Source organism: Marmota flaviventris, chromosome 5 (assembly GCF_047511675.1).
Source record: "Marmota flaviventris isolate mMarFla1 chromosome 5, mMarFla1.hap1, whole genome shotgun sequence".
Classification (NCBI taxonomy): domain Eukaryota; kingdom Metazoa; phylum Chordata; class Mammalia; order Rodentia; family Sciuridae; genus Marmota; species Marmota flaviventris.
The window spans coordinates 30,066,593-30,089,827 of record NC_092502.1 but is presented as its reverse complement, the minus strand read 5'-3'; the positions used below and the strand labels follow the sequence as shown (position 1 = coordinate 30,089,827).

The window sequence follows — 23,235 nt, the reverse complement described above, 5'->3', positions numbered from 1 at the left end:
TATACATGGACACAATATCTTTATTTTGTTTATTTATTTTTATGTGGTGCTGAGGATCAAACCCAGGGTCTCTCATGTGCGAGGCGAGTGCTCTACCACTACGCCACAATCCCAGCCCCTGAAATCTTTTTTATTTTAAATGAAATCCATGCACAAATTTTGACATTAAGACAAGAAAAGGATAAACCGCAGAGACTGAGAGGTAGTTTACAGTTTATTTTAATCTTTTATTTTGGTCCTTTTCATTAAAAATGTATAGTTTCTTTGATTCATTCACTCATATGCTACTAAAATGTTATAAAAAATATCACCAGTGTAGAGTTTGGTGTTTTTATGAGAAAACCAGAGAAATCCCTACCCACTTGATGTTTATGATGATCACATGTGATAACTAGACTACACTGCTGTAGGAAAGGAAAATCAAACACCTTTTATTTTACAAATGCCCAAAGTTAGTGTCTCCACTTATGAATTCTCAGGTTATTTTAAAAAGTGACAGGCATGAATGCTTTCCTTTTAGCTATTACATAATCAAGATTTGTCCATGGGATTTGATAGCTAATGGGCACTAAATGATTATAGGCCTTTTCAATATCCATTACATTTATTACATCACTCTTGAAGTATGTGTTCTCTGATGAGCTTTGGTTTAAGGCTTTTACACATGCAAATCTACTTTCTAGGGTTCTTCTTCCATATGGATTTTATAGTGATTAGTAAGGGATGACCTGTGGTTGAAAAGTTTCCCACATGTGTTGCACTCATAGGGTTTCTCTCCTGTATGAATTCTCTGGTGAGCAATACGTGAGGAGCTTTGTCTAAAAGTTTTCCCACAAGTATTACATTTAAAGGGTTTCTCTCCTGTATGAATCCTTCAATGTTGAATAAGGGCTGAACTTTGGCCAAATGACATCCCACATTGATAAGGTTTCTCTCCAGTATGGATTTTCTGATGATTACTAAGGGATGAGTTACACCTGAATGTTTTCTCACACTCATTGCATTTGTAGGGTCTTTCTCCAGTGTGCATTCTCTGATGCTGAATGAGAGCTGAACTCTGCCTGAAGGCTTTCCCACACACTTTACATTTACATTGTATCTCTCAGGTGTGAATTCTCTCATGAATGATAAGAGTTGAATGGGAACTTAAGGCCTTGCCACATTCATTACAATTATAAAACTTCTCAACAGTATGAATTATTCGATGTCTATTGAGTCGTGAAATAGAAGTGAAGCCTTTTCCACATTCATTACATCGATAGGGCTTTTCACCAGTGTGAATTCGTTCATGTTGAATAAGTGATGCACTCTGACTAAAGGCTCTCCCACATTCACCACATTTGAAAGGTTTCTCTCCAGTGTGAATTCTCTGATGATAACGAAGGGATGAACTAGATTTAAAGGTGTTGCCACATTCGTTACACAAATAGGACTTCTTTCTGGGATGAACTCTTTGACCAGGAAGGGATGTGTTGCAACCAGATGCTTTCCTACCTGGATTATATTTATAAGGGTTTTCTCCAGCATGGATTTTCTGATGTATAAAAAGCCCTGACCTTCGGCTGAAGGACTTACCACATTCCTTACATCTATAGGATTTCTCCACAGTGTGGGTTCTTAGATGCTTATACAGGGATGTACTGAGAGTGAAGGCTTTCCCACATTCTTTACATATGTAAGGTTTCTCTCCGGTATGAGTTATTTGATGTTGAATAAGAGCTGAACTTTGGCTAAAGGCTTTGGAACATTCTTTACATTTAAATAATTTCTCTCCACTATGATTTTTCTCATGTTTACGAAGGGATGAAGTATTAATGAAGGTCTTCTCACACATACTACATTGATAGCGTTTATCTGCTGTCATTTTTGGCTGATTAGGTAAATTTGAATTATGTTTCAAAGTGTTTCCTTTTTTTTTCACATTTTGGTGGTGGTTTCTCTCTGGGAACTATCTGTTGCCTAACAACTACTGACTTTGGGCTGAAGTTCTGGCTAAATTCAACATTTTTATGGCTTCTTTCTACAATTAAGGTTTTTTTGTGGGTGACTGAAACTATCTGAAAAATTTCCTTTTTATCCTGTTTTTCCTCTAATTTGCCTTCATATATACAAGATTTTTCTGATTTCAAGTCCAAGGGTCCAAGTCCATTCCTTCTGGATCGGTTCATTATCAATCTCTGAAATGAAGAGTCTTGTGTTTGAGTTGACTTTGTGGTCTTATGATGGCTCTTCCATGCTGGAGGGGGGAAAAAAAAGAAATTGAAGGTGACTCATGTAATATCACAGAAGTTAGCTCTTTGGATCAAATGTGGAACCAATATATATTGATGTTATTAAAGAAGGTCCTGGTATCTGGCAAAAAATATAGGAAGAGAAAAAAATAGGAGAGTTAGGCAGTATAGGAAAAAAAAATCAATGGAGTAGAAGTACAAGGTATGAAAAAAATGAATAAAATGAACCCATTTAAAGAGAGTGAGACAGAAGATATCAAAAGGAGAACATGAGTTAGGAAGTGCAGTCTAGGATCAGAATCCAAAGCGCATGAAGAACTCCTAAAGTATCATCTCAACATTCCTTTTCTTTGTGTAAGTATTCCTGATCTGTAAAGTTTTCTTTCTTTTGTTTTATGCCCAAATTCCTTTGTATCCTTCAGATTGAATTCAAAAGCTAATTCTATGAGTCCTTGCTTGACTCTGAACTTTCATATTCTGTTCCCCTTATCCTAGCACTTACCAGAGTGTTTATACACATACATACCCACATATATATACATATATATACACACACAAATACATACACATACACTATATACACATTGTATGTATATACATACAATTTGTATATACATACAATTGTATATACATACAATTGTATGTATATACATACATACAATAAATATAGTATTATGTATCTTTCTATATTTCTCTCCTTATAGATCACTTTACTTTTCTAAGTGTTCTTCATAAGCAGATCAGCACATCCTATCTTCCTATACATCCTCTTGATAGCAACCCAATTCTACACAAAACTTGTTTTATTAATCTTTCTTAATTATTTACATATTCCTAGTTTATAGAATGTTAGATATTTGTATATGCTAATTTCATATATTATACATTCACATACAAATATTTTAAGCCCCTTGTAGAAACTGCTTTTCAGGACAGCACATGGGTGGTCAGGGAGGGCCAGTTCGCACAGCATTACCGAGTTAATTTACAGAGGTGCCACAAGGTAGGCGTGAGCCCAAGGGTTGTGAGCTGGAAAGGCAGCTCGTGCATCAAGCTAGAAAAGCTATGCAGGGAGGATTGAAAAGAGTCCAAGAAAAACAGCAGGCAAGAATATAAAAATGTAAAGCAGGGAGAACATGAAAAATGGCAAAGACCAGAATTTAATAAATATTTCAATTGGTAAGAATACAATTCAGTAAATATTAAATTTTGTCAGAAAAATGGTTGTGCTTGTAGTTTGTCATTTTTCCCTGGGCTAAACATTGTTTGAAGGGATTCTTGCTGCTGCTTCTCTTTTTTTGGAAGTGGGGGTACCAGGGATTGAACTCAGGGGCACTTGACCACTGAGCCCCAGCCCTAGCCCTATTTTTTGTATTTATTTAGAGAAAGGGTCTCACTGAGTTGCTCAGCACCTTGCTTTTGCTGAGGCTGGCTTTGAACTTATGATCCTCCTGACTCAGCCTCCCAAGCCGCTGGGATTACAGGCATGTGCTACCATACCTGGCTGATTCTTGCTTCTTACTATGTTTGAGATTCCTATTTGACATTTGCTTTCTCATCTTTCTCACATTCACACATTTTTTTTTTCTGCTTAGTGAACATTATATATTTTACTTTTCTCTTTCTCAGTTTTCTTCATGAATAACTCTTCTTCTCTTCCCTCTTTAAAAAATAGTATTCCTAAAGGTATTGAATTCTTCTCATATAGCACATCCCCCTTGACTGGTTTTATATTCACCCACACTCAAACTTTTGGTGCTTATTATAAGGGAAAGAGAATTTTTAAATTCTCTGCTTAATGTTTTCCTAGTTCCTATTGACCTAAGATATACTAAATTAAACAATCAGATTTTAATGCCTTATCTGGGCCTAAAGTATTGGGAACACTTTCCCCTGTGTTTATTGGCATTGTTTATAGGTTTGTACATGTGCTGGGAAGAAAGCAGTAAGATTTTGCACTCTAGATTCTAGCTCATAAGGTAACAGCAAAAACTCTGCCTTATGACTTAGTAGGCACTGAAGGGAGACAATGAAATAGTCAGTTGTATAGATTATTCTGGAGAGCTGGGAAAAGATCAGAGCTGAAGATATGCATGTAGGAGATATCAGCATACAGATTTTATTTAAAGACAAAGAATGGGGAGAAATTACTTGATTATTGCAACATTTAGAAGTTAAGAAAAAAATCAGGACAGTATGATGTTCCAGAAGCCAAAGAGAATAAAAAGTACTCCAGGAAGGAGTGAATGATCAATTGCGGCAAATACCTTCAGTACTAAAAACCCTGATTGTGGGCAAGATGGAGGCAGTGTAGAGCTTAGTGCAGTGCTTTTAGTGAAATAGTAAAGAACAAGGTCCTACTGGAGTATACAGAGGAAACAATGGCAAGTGAGAAAGCAAAAACATCAAATGGAAATTTTTTTTTTTTTACCATAAGATTTATTTTTATTTTTATTTTTTTTTAGTCATACATGACAGCAGAATGTACTTGGACATATAATACATACATGGAATGTACATACATCAATCATATTGTCTATTCTATTCTGCTGCCCTTCCTATCCTCCCTACTCCTCCCCTTCTCTCCCATCCTTTCTCTCTATCCAATCTAATGTGACACACTTTTTTTTTCTTTTTCTCATCACAACAACATATATGTATTCTGTATAACAATGAGGTTCTCCTTCCATCTTCCATGCAACTCCCCTTCTCCCTCTTTTTCCCTCCCACCTTTCTTCCCTATTTAGTGGTAGTCTTCTTCTCATGCTCTTCCTCCCTATCCCATTTTGAATCACCCCCTTTATATCAGAGAAGACATTTGGCATTTGTTTTTTAGGGACTGGATAACTTCACTTAGCATAATCTGCTCTAATGCCATCCATTTGCCTGCAAATACCATGATCTTGTTATTTTTTAGTGCTGAGTAATATTCCATTGTGTATAAATGCCATATTTTTTAAATCCATTCATCTATTGAAGGGCATCTAGGTTGGTTCCACATTCTAGCTATTGTGTATTGTGCTGCTATAAACATTGATGTGGCTGTGTCCCTGTAGTTTGTTCTTTTTTAGGTCTTTTAGCTATTCCGAGAAGGGGAATAGCTGGGTCAAATGGTGGTTCCATTCCCAGCTTGGAAAATGTTTTTGAAAGTTTGGTTTAGAGGAGAAAAAGGAAAATGAGACATGGACATTTTTATTTGTAATGAAAGTAATTATTGCTACAAGAGTCCATATCAATTATGGTAAACTCATCCTAGCACTAAAGTGCCAATGCCTTAGTCTCATATTTCCACTGAAACAGATATGAGTCTTAGTTGAGGACATCCTAAATTCCTCATGATCCACTCAGAATTTGCTACAGCTCTACAAGTATGTCTCCTAAGGTGCAGTTCAACTTCTGTTCCAAGAATCAAGCACAGGCCTGAGCTAACTCATGAATAAGGTTAAAACTTAGGCTAGAAGTTTAGAGCTCAGAATGATCTTGCTAATGACCACCGCCATGATGAGTTTCTGTCACTAGGTCTAGATTATCCTCCCAGGGCTCTTCCTATACTGAGAGTGTCTCTTCAATCTTCTCTCCATCCCATACCTCCTATGTGAAGGACAACCCTGAATTTTCTCTTTCTAGCCTGCCACTGACACTGAACTGTTTCTTAACTGTAAACATGTTAATAGTTTTAAGAAAGTTCAGGTAAATTTCAGGTAGACACAGGACATTTTTGCTTAGTATATACTCCCTTTCCTCAGGGTATGGGCATCTTTCTGCCTTGCTGTCACCCAAAGCACGCTTCTGTCTGTAAGTCCTTAATAAATTGCACTTGGTGCAATCCTGTGTCAGTCTGGCTTGTTCTTTCATCTTTCAGCACCTTCAATCTTGGCAGCTGGTTCTTGAACATTGGGTTTTACCAAAACAATTCCTTTTCAAAGCTTTTTTTCCCAGTTCAAAACGACATCATAACCGTTTCAATGATTTTTTTCTATAAATTTTGGTTTCATCTTGAAATCTTCTTTCCCCTGCATTTCAAGTCTAGGCAGTCACCAAGTTCTCTTAAATCCATTAGGTGAAAGGCCTCCAACAGCCATCACTGATCCACCCAAGATCAGAATTTCCTTACTCTACAGTGACTATTGCTTCTGACCTTCAGTTTGTTCCTTTGACCCCAGTATCTCACCTTTCTAGTATTATTTCCCACTGGATTTACCTTCTTAATATAGAAAGCTCCTCTTGCTATTTCAAAGAGTATTCATTGCTCCTTACTTTATTCATTTATCAAATAGTTAAAAGGTACCTAGTATGTGTTAGGCTATAACCTAGGTACTGGTAATCTACAGTATACTACAGATCCTGTAGTGAAAAGAAACCGTTAATTTCTTCAAAGAGTTTATAGTTTGGCATAGAAATAAAAAAATGAATAGACAATTACAACACAATGTAATCATTTCTACAACAAACACGCAAGGTAGAAATGGATGCAAACATGAGCTTAGACCACCATCAAAACTATCCTTAGATGGTGGTGGGTGCAGGTAGGCAAGGGATACAGACAATGTTTAGAGTTTTCTGAAATCTAAGATGAGACTTTAAAGGACCAGTCATAGGATAGATGGGGGTGAAATCATCATTAGTCTTTGAACCCAAGTCAACCTTCCAGATTTATTTCCTGAAGTGTCCTTCCCCACCTTATTCTTCAGCCAGATTCATAAAATGATCCAAGTCATTTCTATAAAAAGGTTGCTTGTATTTGCAGTCTCACAAAGTTTCCAGAGTTAGAGAATGAGGGAGCTATATGCAGGGAATTATATATATCACCATGATAGAGGGTAGAATGGCACATTTGTAAACACCCTCCAGATGTTTATGTTTCTGGAAAAGAGAAACATTCTAGAAATTGTATGGTTGGTAACTAATTTAAAAAAATTTTAATTGTGGAAATTTTGCAGCAATATAAAAGAGCAAATTGTACAATGAATCTTCAAACAAGTTTCAACCACCACTAATACTGTTCCATCTATATATTATAATGGGTTGATTTGTCACATCCCCCAAATACGTTACAGTCCTAATTTCTAGTACTTGAGAAGGTAACCTTGTTTGGAAATAGGGTCTCTACAGATTTGATCAAATTAAGATGAGGACATTATGGTGGTCCTGAATCCAATATGACTACTGTCCTTGGAAACTGGCAAAATCTGGCCATTTTCCAGAAATTCATGGCAGAAAAAGGAGGATGCAATGTGAAGGTAGAGGAGTTAGGACTGATGCAGCCAGGAGCCAAGGATTACCAAGGACTGCTGTCAACACTATGAGCTAGGAAGAGGCAAGGAGGAAAAAACCCAGTTTCAGAAGGAGTAGGGTTCTGCCAGTACCTTGACTTTGGGCCTCCAGAACTGTGAGACAATACATTTCTGTTGTTTTAAGCCACTTGGTCTGTGGTAATTTATATAGCCATAGCAAAATAATATAAACCCTTACCTCTCTTCCAATAAATTATGCTACAGGAGATCTCAGACATCAATTGTTTCATGCATAAATGTGTCAAAGTTACTCTTATCGCTGTCACTGAAATGCACACTATTGATTGTAATTATTTTTATACTTAGGATATAAACTACAAATAATGAAATTGCTGTGATGTAAAGGAATTTGAAATAATTATCTATGTTGCTAAACTAACCAACCTGAAACACAATTAGGGTCATTTGTTTCATTTTGCTCTCAACATCTGGGGGATACTTTTTAATTTTTAAATTTTACTTTATAATTTTTTGAAATGTCTTTGTATTTCCAAAGTCAAATTAAGAAAAGATATCTTAAAAAAATTCTAGATTCTATTCCTGTTCCCTTCATCCTCTTACTTCCTTTACCTTATCAAACCATTTTTATTGATCTGCTTTTATCCTTTTTTTCCTGTTTCTATCTTTTTTAAAAAAAAATTATAAGTACATACATAATATACATACTTGTTTTTTTTTTTTTTTTGGTACTTCCTCGGCCCCTTCTTAGATGACAGTGGAATTTACAAAGATCATCCTTATTTCCTTTATACAGCTGCAGAGAATTTCACTATGTGTACACACCAAAGTTTATTTAACTAGATTACTCTGATGAACCTTTGGGCTAACTCTAATTTTAATACATCAAAACTTTACATTGGCACTTGATAAAGGTATAGCTTTAAATAATTTCCCACATTGCTAATAACATTTATAAAATCCTAATCTCAAGTGGGCCTGCCTGCTTTCATTACCCAAAACTGCATGTAATCAAGTCCAGATGTTTTCCCAGTGGAGAAGAGAGCTGGCATAGAGCCAGCCCAGAGTGAGGAAGCTCTCTGTATAGTGAACCAGAAAGAGTTTTAATATGCACCAAGTGAAAGGGGCAGAATAAGGTGTATTACATAGTATTTTTATCTAAATATATTCCTATATGTAGTGTCTTCTACAGTCATCCATTACTTCTTCTCACTCACCCTTCATCATATCCACTCTGGCTTTCTGCTCCTACCACCTAATGCCACTAAGACAAGACACTTTCTTCGATTTTCTCCTAACTTACCTCCAGCAACACCTGACAACAATCCCTTGCTTTCCTTGGACACTCTCCTCCTAAGCTACAGTGACCTCATTACCTGCTCTTTTAATTCATAGAGTTCCTTAGGGTTTAGTTCCTGGCGACCAACTTTTCTCTCTTTATTTTTTTCCACTATCTAGTTTCAATTACAAACTTATACTCTAGGCAAGAATACTCTATTCACCACACACACTTCCAGATTATCTACTCAAAACAGCAACTCAGATGCTTTAATGACACCTCAAAGTTAATATGCCTAGAACCAGATTCATGATCACTTCGTCCAACCTGTTTAATCCCTGGATTCTGTAAATGGCACTATTCTCAATCAAATCCTCAAGAAGCAGCCACTTGTTCCCATCATCTCATCAACTACCAAGACTTTTTTATTCGACCATATAATATATTCCAAATCCATCCACTTCTTATTTCTACTGCTACCATTCTATTAAGCATCTTGCCTTTGATGGTACCAAACTCTCTCCAATTTACTCCTTCAGTACATCTATACTTGACCTCCCTATGGATTCATTCTTCTGTACCTGACTGCCTGAAATGCTTCTGCCCCTACCACCTAACATCACTAAGACTTCGATGTGGCTCAATATTCAATCCTAGTCTTTTTCTTCCTCTTACTGTAACCTAAGCTTTCTCCCTAGTCTATCTTAACCTCACTCATTGTTTTAATTATCCTCTATGGACCAGGTTCTTGCAAATTTACATTTCATACTCAGTCCTGACATCTCCAGTTGGATAACTGGGCCAACTAAAGACAATTCAATTTAATTAATTCCAAACCAAATTCATACCATCTCCCATACTCGATCTCCTTCCAGTGAATGATATTTTGTTCTTTCCAGAACGAGCCACCTATTTTTGCTTTCCAGATATCTTTGGAATTGGCTTGCTTCTTTCTATGTCCATCAGAACTAACCTAGTCTTAGTCATTTCTGCATTTACTATAAAGCTGGAAGTCTACTCTGGCCAGCCACTATTTTAGACAATAGGGAAGTGGGAATGAATGAAAGAGGCAATTCTTCATAAGGGAGCTAACAATGCAAAGAAAGAGACAGATCATAAATAAATATGTACTATTATGCAGTGATAAGCATGCTGAAGGGAAGAAACCTGTGGGACATGAGGAAATGAGTCATGCATGCATGTGGTCATCAGGAAAAAGAATGGGTATCAGACAGGAAAAGCAAGTGCAAAAAAAGAGATGAGAGCCAGGGTGATTAGAGTCCTTGCATAAAGGGTAGAGAAGAAGTAGATGAAGGTCAAGAGGCTAGACCATTATAGGTCTCTAAAGGCCACAATGAAGATTCTTGATTGTACTCCATGGAATGGACTCCTCTAAAGGCTTTGAGCATGCAGCAATATGACATATAATTTACTTTTTAAAAAGATCCTTTTGATAGCTACAAAGGAAAGAGAAGTTGATGGCAGCAGGGGGAGGTAGAGGGCCCATGTATGGGTCTTTGTTGGAGGGCAGGGGGACAGCAACAGCACTAATTCATACATATTAAACAGGGCTGCAGAGCACTGTGACTCCACTGAAACTGTATAAGAAGTCACTTTTTAAAACCATTGCATACCACTTTGGTAGGGCTGCTGCTAATCTATTCAGCAGCTTGTGCAAATCAGGAAAAGACGCCTTTCCTTCAGGCAGATGTTGCCCAGGCAAACCTCACTAGAGCATAGCAGGTAACACTCGAAGTGACCACCCTGCATTTCAGTCCATCTTAGATGGCTTCTTGCTTTGAGAGGACAAAAGAATTGGAAACAATGGGAAGAAAATATTATCTTTCACTGCATGGAATCTAATATTTTTACATTTGGGTGGGAACCAAACTTATGAGCTGTACAAACATGTTTAACTCCATTATTCTTAGTACAACTATTCTAGAAAAGCATAACCTCAAATGATTATGCTTTTGGTTCATATTCTAAGCAAGAGACCCAAATCAGAGATGCAGACCCTTTGAGCCATATCCTCTTGTCTTTTAACTTAAACTTAGAAAGCCAGGGATGACACAGATTGTTTTTCTCATAAGTTTTTTTTTTTTTTTTTTTTTTTTTTTGCGGGGGGGCGTTGTTCCTATTTATTAACAGTTCCGAATTGAAAAATAACTTTGTAAAAGTGCATTCTGAGGCTATTGGAGGTTCTAGGGAATCCTGCTCTCAGAGCATGAGCTTTTCTGTAACTGGTTTTTCAAGGGTTAGGATTTTGGTTCTGGCTGAAAGTTAATTATAATAGTAGGTACTTCCAAGAACATCCAGGTCCTTCAACTGTGCTCTTGGGGAGTGAGCTTCTTTTGGGAAGGGCTGTTCAGAGGACACCATAATCCAGGGACATGGGTGCCCCACCAGAGGTGTAACACATTCACACCACACATCAGCTCCCCTAGGACTACCACCTCATGTCTACCTTTCACCAAAAAGAGTAAGTCCACCCCATGGTGTAGAGGGTAACAGCACAGAAAATAGTTTTGATGTCCTTCATTGTACTTAGTGATCACTCACAGCTTTCCTTCAAGGCTGTCTTCTGAAGCTGAGAAGGGGTGAGTTGAGAGGTGAGTGCCCAGCCTCTCTCTGAACAGCCCTGAATCTTGGTACTCAGTCTAATCCCACTCACACTTACCTTTCTCATGAAGGAGACTCACTCCTCCTTCAGAAGCTCCCAAGGCAAGTGATTTCTCCTAATCACAGGTTATGATTCTTTCTCCTCTTTCTCTGATCTTTCCCACCAGAGTCAGGCCTCATATAATAGCCAGATTGATGCCTCCTAACTCCAAAGTTTCCCTGCTATCTGAGCTCTCTGTTTATGTTGGGGTGGTTTCTGGTAGTTTCCAAAGAATTCATTTATTTCTCCAAAATGAGGGTTAAAAGATAGACAACTAGGGTTTCCATCTCAAAAATTGTCACATTAATTGAGAAGACCCCAGCATGGGCACTGTTGTACCAAGGCAGTCTGTCCTGTGCTCTTTCTTCCCTGGGCTGGGACATGGGAGGCTGTCTCTGACCGTCTGACTTCACGTAGCCTCCTATGTGTCTCCTCTCTGTTCTCAGGCTCCCTAAGTCAGTTGGAAGCTGCTTCTGTGGAGGGTGAACCTGTGCAGCTCTAGGAAACTCACAACTCTTCAGCCCTTCCCAGGCTCTCCAATTCTCAGACCAAATCCTGTTACAGGGCCAGGGCTCAGCAGGATCTGTTTCCACTGCTGTCTTCTGCAGTTTCTTCTACTCTTCTTGCTTGACACTGACCTTTCTCCAGACCTTCCCTGACACCACTTCCTATGCCTCCACAAACTCAGATCCCCAGCCTTTCTTGGATGACAACCACCTCTTCTGTTTCTTTCTTCTGATAATTTAACCTCAGGTTTGTTCACGAAGTCCTTTCTCTCTTAACCATCTCTCAAATGTTGGTTTCCTAGGATTCTGTTTTCTGCTCTGTTCCTTTACCTGGTCAACTCAAGGTGGCAATTACCCCTTTGAACTGAGGGTTCCCTGCCCTCTACTTGGAGTGCCATCCAGTCTGTCTCCCTTACACAACTGCCCATCTGTAACCTCTACCCATGTATGTTACTCACATCTCAAATGAAAACCATTCCACACTGAATTCCTCAGACTCCCTTATCAAGCTGACTCCTCCTCTGCCCCCTGATCCTCACAGCAGGTGCCTCTAGTCCAGGCCCACTGGCTTCCTGCCTGGAATCCCATGAATTCTGTGAGGCTTCCAACTCTAGTTTTGCCTCACTTCAATAATGCCTCCTAAGTGACCATTCTTATTAACTTCTAATTAAGAGAACTTCGTGAACATATTCTCTTTGTGAAAATTAAAACATTACATGGAAACAAAGTCCCCTTTTATTAGATTCATTCCAAGAGTAATTGCTGTTACCAGTTAAGGTGTGTCCTTGTAACTCTGTGTGTTTTCCAAACCTTCCTCTCAGTGCTTATTTGCATATTTCACAAACACCTAATATTCTTTAAATATAAATAGTAACATATGGTGATATTTTGTAATTTGCTTTATTCCTTGATGTGCCTTGCAGCTCCATCCACATTAGGGTGTTCTTTCTTTCTAAACTGTGGCAACATTTGCCAGAGTAAGGACACATCATTGTTTCTTTAGCCATTCCTTTATTAAGGAACATTTGTTTCTGATTCAGACCAATTTTTCTAAAATATCAGGGATAAAAAAGTTCTTCTGCTTAAATTCTTCAAATATTTCTGGTCATCCATGGAACAGTTCAAATCTCTTAGAACCGTACCAAAGCACTTACAGTGTGGCCCTTAGACAGCCTCCCATCTCATTTTCTTCCTTGTCTTTTTCATACCTGCAGCTTCAGCTAGAATGAATTATTTATAATCCCTTAAATTACACTGTTTGTTGAATGAATACATAAAATGCAGCCCTTTTCAGAAATAACAGGAAAGAATAAAAAGAGCTCTAGAGAGATTCATTTTGTGAAGTGATTATGAGCAAAGAAGCAGAAGCTCATGTCTAGGGGCCTGGGCTTTCCCTTCCCCATCAACTTCTTGAGGCCTGAGAACCCTAAAGGAAGTTTCCCAATTAACACACTCCAAGCTGCACCTTCCTCTGAACCAGACTGATACCTGCAGCGATTCCTCTCTGTGCTTATTTGCATATTTCACAAACACATAATATTCTTTAAACATAAATAGTAACATATGGTAATATTTTGTGCCACCCACTCACCAAGAGAGGTGCCTCCAGGGTTTTCTTTCTCTACCTTCCAGGGATCTTCTCCCTCCTGCAACAGGGAGATCACCTTTGGTTTGATAAATGGGAGTCCTCCTAATAGAAAATAATTAAAATTAAAAAAACTCAGAAAAACACAAAACGAAAATCAATCTGTTACAGAGATTACATGTGGCCCACAAAGCCTATACTACCTGGCCTTTTATAAAGTTTGCTGACCCCTAGAAAAAGCAAATGGGAAAGGCAAGTGGAAGGTCCAGAGGTTGGATGAAACCTTCTGCCAAGAGTTGCACACACCACAGAACAATCACAGTGGGAAAATGACACCTGAACTATGAAGAAACTTCTAATGTGTAATTACATAGAAGGAAGGTGATGGTTACCAAGACCACCTCCGCCATTCCTAAACACAAGGCAATTCTATACCGGTAAGAGGAACATGTTCACAATATTTATTTACAAAGATATGATTTGTATAATCATAAGGCAAACCTCAGCTAAACTTTTTTGATGACTAACAGCTTTTATTCAGGGAAGCAGGTGCTGAAGTCTAATTTCTGAACTGTGTCCACAGGGGATTTCCTTACCCAGTGAGGCCAGGTTACTATAGTTCTCCAGTATCACCTCCCGGTACGAGCTTCTCTGGGAAGGATCCAGCTTTTTCCACTCATCCCGAGTAAAGAGCACAGCCACATCCTCGAACGTCACTGATACCTGTAAGAACAAGCCACTCCAGCTCTCCCAGGACCAGCCCTCACACAGCATATAGATGGAGAAAATGGAGGACAGGCTATCATGAAATCCTGTTTATACTATTTAAGGTTCTCGAGGTGCCAGGTCTTTTATTTAATGAATATTCATCCAGTGAGAAAAACACACCCAACAGAAAGAATTATGAATGTAGCTGCTATATCTTGGGATCTTGAGCGACCCCCAAAGGCCCAGGTGTTAAAGGCTTGGTTCCCAGCCCAAGATGCTTTTGGGAGGTGGTGGAAACTTTAAGAGTTGTGGCCTAGTGAAAGGAAGTTAGGCCAATAGGGTGAGCTCTTGTAGGGGATTTGGGACCTTGGCCCCTTCTTATTTCTCTCTCTCCATGTTCCAACAGTCATGATGTGAGCAGCTTCCTCTGCTATGCACTTCTGGTCATGAAGTAATGTTCTACCACAGGCCCAAAATGACAGGCTTAAGTAACCATGGGCTGAACCTCTGAAACCATGAGCCTAAATAAACATTTCCTCCTTACAAGCTTATTGCCTTGGTATTTTGTAATATCAATGGAAAGCTGACTAACACACTGGCCTTGTGTTAACCACTACAAAAGATGTGTAAAGGGATTAAGGCCATTAGTGGGAGTGTTAATTAGAACGATCTGACAGATTTGATAATACGTATTACAAAGCCCGGGAATGTTTATATTCTTAACTTACCAATGATTGTATTTGTACTATAATGAACAGTACACAAAATTGCACATACAAGGAAACTTATCATGGTGTTTGCAGTAGCAAAAAATGGAAAAAACCTAAATATTCATTGATGAAGACTAGGTTAAATAACTTAAGACAGGCAATGTCTGCTTATTTGAATTGAAGATAGTAATTACAAAAATTAAAATAGCTGTCAGTTATTGAATGCTTTCTATGGGCAAAGTACTGCTCTTAAAGCTTTATGTTAATCTTTTATGTATAATCTATTTAATCTTCACCACAACTTAAGAAGGTAATATCATTGTCCCCATTCTACCAAAAAAAATAAATAAATAAATAAAAGTACGAAAAGGATAAGAAATCTGTCCTTAAAAAGTCACACAGCTGGTCAGTGATAGAAATGGAATTCCAAACCCAGTGGTTGTCCTAGACTCCATTCCTAGTCAATCTGTACATCTGCTTCTCAACGCCTACCTCATAGGGTTAGGAAATATATAAATGAGATAATCTATATAAGAAGCTGAATTTCTTTGAAGAAGCCACATCTATATTTTGAATTAATTTTTATTGGTGCATTATAATTATACATAATAATCAAATTTATTGTGACATAGTTGTACATGCATATAACATAAATCAGTCAGTTTTATTCCCCAGTGCCATCTATATTAAAGATCAAGCAGACTGACCTCAGCTGAGAACATCCTGATTATGGAGAGATGGCAAGTTGCAGGTTGAGAGTCAAAATTAGCTTGGGCTACATTATGGCCTTAGAAAAAGAGTCATTTACTTAAACTTTTGTATCTCACCTAACATTCTCCTAGGTAAACCTCTTAAAATGTATTAACGGCTTAACAGACCTCTAGTCTCCACCAACCCTAAAGCTAAGAAGGCTGCAACAGTCAATACCTATAGGAAAAACTTTCCCTTTCTGCTACAGCTCACCTACCTACTGGCCTCACCAACATATTTCTTAAAAATATTGATTCATGACTTTTGTTCTTTGGCTATAAGTTCAGGTAATCTCTTCCACAGCAGAACAAGTCATTCAGGCAACTTGAATCCATGTTTCTGTGCCACTCATACTTGGTTCAGAGTAAGTTATCTTATTTTCTTTAAAGTCAAGTTATTGTTTTATGTTATCATTTACAATGGAGATGGATAGTGATGATGGTTCCTTAACAATGTGAATGTATTATATATGGTTCCTTAACAATGTGAATGTATTATTGTAAAATGTCACTGAATTATACACTCAAAAATGATTAAAATTATACAGTATGTACATTTTAGAATAAAAATTTAAGATAAAATACATATACATATGCACATAGATAAATGGACATATAAAATGATTTTTATGGATACACACCAAAGGGCTGTCAATGGTTATCTCTAGATGTAGAAGCAAATGACTCTTTACTTTCTTTTTTAAAATGTGATATCATGAAATATACACTTGATCTTCATTCCATTTCTTGGCATGGAGCTCCTAAAATCCACAGAATCTTCAAAAGTGATGAATGACAAGTGACTTTTTGTATGCTAAGAACTGACAAAAGCTAGGAGCTGATAGTGAAGTTGGCCAATGATTTAATATATAGTGCCCGTGTTAATGGAGCCTCCAGAAAAACTCGAAAAGAAAGGATTTGGAATAGTAGAGGATAGGAAAGGCAGCAGAACACAACAGACACGAGTATGGCAACATGTAAATCAATGGATGTGTAACTGATGTGATTCTGCAATCTGTATATGGGGTAAAAATGGGAGCTCATAACCCACTTGAATCAAATTGTGAAATATGATATATCAAGAACTATGTAATGTTTTGAACAGCCAACAATAAAAAATTAAAAAAAAAAAAAAAAAAAAAGAAAGAAAGGATTTGGAGAGTTCTTTGAGGGTGGCATACCATACCTCATTTGATGCACCTCTTTATTTGTATCCTTTCTGATAACTTATTTTTTATTGTTTTGGTGATAATTTTTATAATAAGCTGGTACATGTTTCATTAATTTTGTGAACTGCTCTACCAATTTAATAAAGAAGGGGTTGCCAGGGAACACTAATTAATATCTGGTTGGTCATAACTGGCCTAAACTGCTGACTGAATTGGGGAAAGTCTTTCAGAGCTGTTACCCCCAGGAAGACAGTGTCAAAATTAAATTAAATTAGGCTGGAGTGGTGGCTCAGTGGTAAAACACTTGCCTCACATGTATGAGGCACTGGGTTCAATTCTCAGCACCACATAAAAATAAATATATAAAATAAAGGTATTGTTTCCATATACAACTAAAAATATAAAAAAAAAATAAATTGAATTAAAGGACACCTAGCAGGGTCTGCTTCTGTAGCATTACTTGCTCTGTGGGTGAGGAATCTCCCTGTTCTGCCACTCCTAGCAATTTTGCAAGAGTATAGTGGGAAAAACTGACTTTTACTATTCATATATATATTTTTTAATTCTCTGAAATTTATACCATGAGCATGCAATATATGACAAGAAAAACAATTTATTGGTATATGGAAGGAATATAAGAAATGATCTTTGCCCTCTAAGAATTTACAATCCATATTGTACACAAAGAAAATGCATTAAATGATTTGAACAATGAAAGACAGCTGTGTAGAGGTTGTGGGTATAGTTCAGCAGTAGAGTGTCTGACATGCAAGAGTCCTGGGTTAGATCTCTAATTCTGCAATACAACAAAACTGGAAGTGTGACCTGACTTGAAGCCCTTGAAGGCAATACTGGGACCCTGGCCTCCTCCTCTTTCTTTCTTTTTCTTCCCAGCTGTAGGATGAATGGGCTTCCTCTCCTTCATGTTCACCACAGGCCCAAAAACAACAGGACTAATCATGGACTGAAACTTCCAAAACTGTGAACCATAATAAACCACCTTAGGTGTTTGCTATAGTAACTGAAAGCTGACTAAAACATCCCCATTTTATAGACATAAGAAAAAACTGAGGCTCAAAGAAATCAAGTAACCCAAGTTCATTCTCAGGTACATCTGACCTTCAATCCATGCTTGGACCAGCCAGGACAGGTAAGACCATATGCCATCTTCTACTTCAATCTTCATTTCAGAGACAAGGAAAATCAAGTGCAACCAAGAACTGAGATCACATGCTTTTACTAGTGGCAGCAGCAAGACCATAACTTAAGTATTCCAGTTGTGAATCCAGCACTCACTCTGGTCTTAAAGTTCCTGTCACTGAGTTTTATGTACCACATCACCCCGTACTAACCCATGGGCAGCAGGTGAGGATAGGGAGATGCAGTAAGGGGATTCACCTACACACAGGGATGAAGAAAGTTTTTTGCAGAAGAACAATTTGGCCCTGTCCGAATAGAATGGGAAAGGCTTAAAGAAAACAGAGCAGCTGAAACATACAATGGTGGGTCCTGGCCATAGCCTCAGAAAATGAAACTCCACCATGTTCCCTGGAACAGGTAGCTGGGTCTGTCCATACTCTGAATGACATACCAGAGAAGTGGCTGGTCCAAGCATGGATTGAAGGTCAGATGTACCTGAGAATGAACTTGGGTTACTTGATTTCTTTGAGCCTCAGTTTTTTCTTATGTCTATAAAATGGGGATGTTTTAGTCAGCTTTCAGTTACTATAGCAAACACCTAAGGTGGTTTATTATGGTTCACAGTTTTGGAAGTTTCAGTCCATGATTAGTCCTGTTGTTTTTGGGCCTGTGGTGAACATGAAGGAGAGGAAGCCCATTCATCCTACAGCTGGGAAGAAAAAGAAAGAAAGAGGAGGAGGCCAGGGTCCCAGTATTCCCTTCAAGGGCTTCAAGTCAGGTCACACTTCCAGTGACCTAACTTTCTCCTACTAGATCCCACTTCCTAAAAGTTCCTCTGCCTCCTAATAGTACCACAGGTTAAGGGCCACATCTTAAACATATGGGCATTTAGAGATCATATTATATAGGAGATAATTGATCCAAATTATATAGGGGATAACTGCCATGCTGTTGTGAGAATGAGAAATAACAAATGCAAAACCCTCAGAACATTCCCCAGCATGTTGGACACTCAAGAAATACCAACTGTTAATTAGTGTTAGATGAAGATAAGTAGAGAATACCCTAGTATTTTCTGGGTCCTAGAAACATTGTATAATTAAAAAAAATTTATGATGCTGGGGATAAAACCCAGGGCCTTATAAAAAAGCTAGGCAATCACTCCACCTCCAGTTTTTACTAATTTCTATCCATGAAATTAATATTATTATTAATATAATATCATTCAGCTACCACAATAAGCATACACTGAGCAATTATTATGTGCCCAGCCTTGATACAAACACTTTTTATGTACTAACGCATGTCATCCTCTCATCTATCCAAGGAAGTAGGCATAGCTGTTATTTTGATTTTATAGGTGAGGCACTAAGAGGTGGAGTTATTTGCCCAAGGCCCATAAACAGTAACAAAGGAATTGAGTTAAAATGTGGTGTCTGTCTTGAGGACTCCACTTCCCAACCATAGCATGTGCTGGTTCTCTATCACCAACATCTCACAAGATCCTCATGGAAACCTCCTGCAGCTTCCTGAGGAGTATATTCTTTGCCTTCAGAGAAAGAGACCTCGTCACTGTGTGCCCTGCAACATAGCTATTTTTTGTTCAAAGGTTATGTCACCTGCATGGGGTACCTCCTTTAGTTTCCTGACACAGAGGAGAGAATGGCAGGTCAAGATCAGTTGACCTGAGAGTAAAAACTGGTAACAGGCAAAACACTTGCTCAGAGGTAGGGGGGAAAAAGCATTTTGCCAAGGGAAGGAAGGAAGACAAGAATGAGTGAAGAAGGGAGGGCCAGAAAGGAATTTTATCAGGTTTGCTTGTTTGTTCTGTCCCTAGTGTGGCATCTAATCCTATCAAATTAGTAATCACACAATAGACTGAGATTAATGAAGAAAAACGTGTTTAACAAGAAAAAAGTGTACACTAGACATGTGTGAGTATGGGCAGTATTCCTTACAGAATCCACCACCTGTGAGGGTGGACCAGCTACCCCAAGATCAAAGGACTTGTGCTCCAAGTTCTGGTAAAAGTTATATTGTAAGTGGGAGGGGGAAAATCCACCCACTAAGAACAGAGATGGCAATGAGCTCACCTGGGACCTTGCTTCCCTTTGCTCAGGAGCCATGTCCTTTTTCTGGGCTCTTCTCCCCAGGGTGGGTGCAGTTTCCAGAAGGCAGATCTAAGAGAAGAAAAAGGAACCACAAGAAAGCCCCCTCTGCTTTCCACCCCTCAGAATCAGGAGCTCTGAAATTCTTTGAGACCCCCATGTGCCCAGAGAGGAAAGTCAGGAGCTGGGAGTGGACAAAATCAGAGAAAAGGGCTGGGGCCATCCTGGATCAGGGCCCCACTCTTTGTGACTCTGTAGCTTTCCAGAAGCAAGACTCAGAAAGACATGGGACTTCATCAGCAGCAGGGACTCACTGAGCCTCACCAGGTGCCAGGCACCAACAGGCTTACACTGTTCAATTCCACATAGTCAGATGACATTGCTAGCACTCCATTTCACAGATCAGAAAAGTGAGGACAGAGTGCACCAGTTCACACAGCCAGTGAGAATGGCGCCAGGATTCAGGTCCCTGAGCATCCGCTCTAACCTCACTGTGCAACTTGCAATTTTTCCTCCAAAATTTCTACCCAAATTCCTCTGTCTCCTTTCAATGAATCAATTTCCAGATTTTAGAGAAAGCTGTTTCAGAAAAGGAAAACAGTGGTTTTCCTATAGAGGGAAGGGGGTCAAGCGCAGAAACCAAAAACTTGGGTACCAGTCTTAATTGTGCCATAGGGGCACCCTGCACCCGTCTCTTCGGTGAGACAGATCACGACGTCTGCCACCGCACAGTGCTGAAGCCATAGGGACGAAGCTTATTTTCTCACGCGTTCCAAAGAGGCCGGCAGGAAACCAAACGCTGGCAGGGCAAGGCAGAGTAGGGCAGGGAACGCGCAGTGGACAGACCTGGGTTAGCAGGAGGTGGGCCTGCCGCAAAGGCGGGCCAAGAGCACCACCTGACACGCCTGAGGCGACGTCGCGGGACGGCTAGCGGGGACAGGCGCTGGGGTGTTGCCCGAACCACAAAGGCTTCTCCGCGCACCTCGTGGGCCTGTTCCCCACGCCTGGGCGCCGCATCCTCCCGAGGCCCGGGTCTGCCTCCCGCCGCCCTCTGCCGCTCACCTCCCCAGGCTCGGGGCTTCTGGGGCAATGCCTCCCTCGCTGGGCCGCGCTCCTCAGGCAGGAAGGTCCGGAACCGCCCCGCCCGCCAGCAGGCTGGCGTCGGGACCCTGCCCGCAAGCTACCTCAGCCCCAGGCGTCAGGTATCCACCAGCAAACTCCGCGGCCGCAAAGGTCCAGGCATCCCGGGTTGATGGAACAGGGTTGGCCGCTAACGCCTCTGGGAAATGAAGTCCACTTGACACTCGAGGGTTCTGGGAAGTGTAGTTCTCCGCATTTTTTGAGGCGAGGCGCTGGCTGAACCTATCTGGTTCCCAGACCTCAGTTGAGTGCTCCCTCTAGTGTGCTGGGGTTCGCTGACTCCCTCCAAGAGCGAGGTCGAATCTTGGATTCCAAGAAGTGAATACTTCATCGAGGGCAGCATCTCCTACTCTTCATGTGTGTGAATGATGGTGTGGCCCTCAGACACTGGCCAAGAACCAACCCATTGCAGTTATTCATCGAAAGGATACAGAACGCCTGCTACGAGCCAAGTCTTATTGTGAGCCATTTGAAATAACGTGGGTGAACAAACCTAACATCATTGGTTTGGAGTAACTTTTAGCCGGTAGGGAGCAAACTGTGTCTGTTTTCTGATGCTAAAACAAAATTCTTAATGCTGGATACTTTATAAAGAAAAGATAATTATTTAATTCATGGATTTGGAAGCTGGACGACCAAGATTTTATCGGCACTATCTGTTTTACCTTTGGTAAAGGGCACCTTGACTTCATCATAGCATGGTAGAGAAATGGGAAGGAAAACAGTCATAAGCAGAAAGAGCAGCACATGGGTGGCTTTGCTTTATAATAATCCACTCTTGGGAGAATAAAGTCACTCCTCAAGAGCATTAATTGCTTCTGAAAGCAGCACCTCCAATGACGTAATTCTTAGAGATTTCATCAAATCAACACCACCACTGTTGACTAAACTCTAGCACATAAACCACAGGAGGACAAACCACATCCAAACTCTGGTACCCCACATGGACTGGCCAGATATGCTGAAGTGACCACTTCTCTTCCAGAAATATGATTCTGTAGAACTTGTGTCTTTTTTTGCTCTAAACACAGAAATTAGAATTCTCCATAGGAAACCTGCTTTGGAAGTGCCCTGGACCCCATAAAGGCTTTGCTCCATGGGTATTTTATCATAGCAAGAGGAAACAGAATAAGACAGTTAACAAACATACCTAGGCATTTTAAAAGAAAGAAAGCTTAGATGAGAGGTTGGACCTTAAATCTAAGATCAGATAGATATGACTTTTGGGCCATGCTCCTCCTGACCAAGCATTCAGAAATATCTTCTGGTCCAACAGCCATCATCCCGTCTGATGTCACACGATTATATTGTGTTACTCATTTTAAAAACACATATAAAGAGTAAAGCATGTCAGCTAGTCTGTATTAGACATTGCCTTTCAATGACAGTAGTTTAAGAAGTGCACACAGCTCTTCCAGCAGCTGTTTTCTCTGATGTTTCAGGTGACAGCTCAGATACAAGGAAGGAAGACTCACACTGACTTTGAAGCCCTAAGCCCCTACCACATCCAATGTCTCTTAACATGGCCTAAGAATACAGTGGTTCAATTTCTAGTCCTTGCCTGGCATTCACCAGTCCAGGTACAATTTACCAACCTGGAGTCATTTTTATCATAAACAATGTAATGCAGCTGGTGAATCTTTTTTAGCAATTTACCAAGACAATCAGAACCATAAAGAAATTTGCTTCTTGGTAGGTTACCACGGGAATGGAACTAGTAAACTAATCCAAGATCAAATTCTTTTACAAAGAAGAAGAAAGGATTGTGTTAACTCATTGCTTGTTATCCACTCCCTTGATCATTGATTAATTTATTTCTTAAACTTTTATTTGGAGATAATTGTTGATGCACATGCAGTGGTAAGAAATAATCAGAGAAATTTTCTGTATACTTTACCAGGTTTTCACCAATGGCAACATCTTAAAAAATTATAGTACAAAACAACATATTAATAAGTTTTTTTTAATATAGAAAAGAAGAAAATTTATCCTGTAC

General features: G+C 39.3%; 1 protein-coding gene across 1 annotated transcript; it reads right to left on the bottom strand.

Moving 5' to 3' along the window:
• Positions 1–201: 201 nt before the first annotated feature.
• Positions 202–21,366, bottom strand: LOC114084619 (zinc finger protein 354A-like). The gene is given in 6 exon segments (XM_071612056.1): positions 202–1,915; positions 1,917–2,236; positions 13,522–13,620; positions 14,112–14,238; positions 20,085–20,171; positions 21,162–21,366. Coding segments are annotated over 5 exon segments (1,815 nt in total). The 5' UTR covers positions 20,118–20,171; positions 21,162–21,366; the 3' UTR covers positions 202–679.
• Between the last annotated feature and the right edge of the window lie 1,869 nt (positions 21,367–23,235).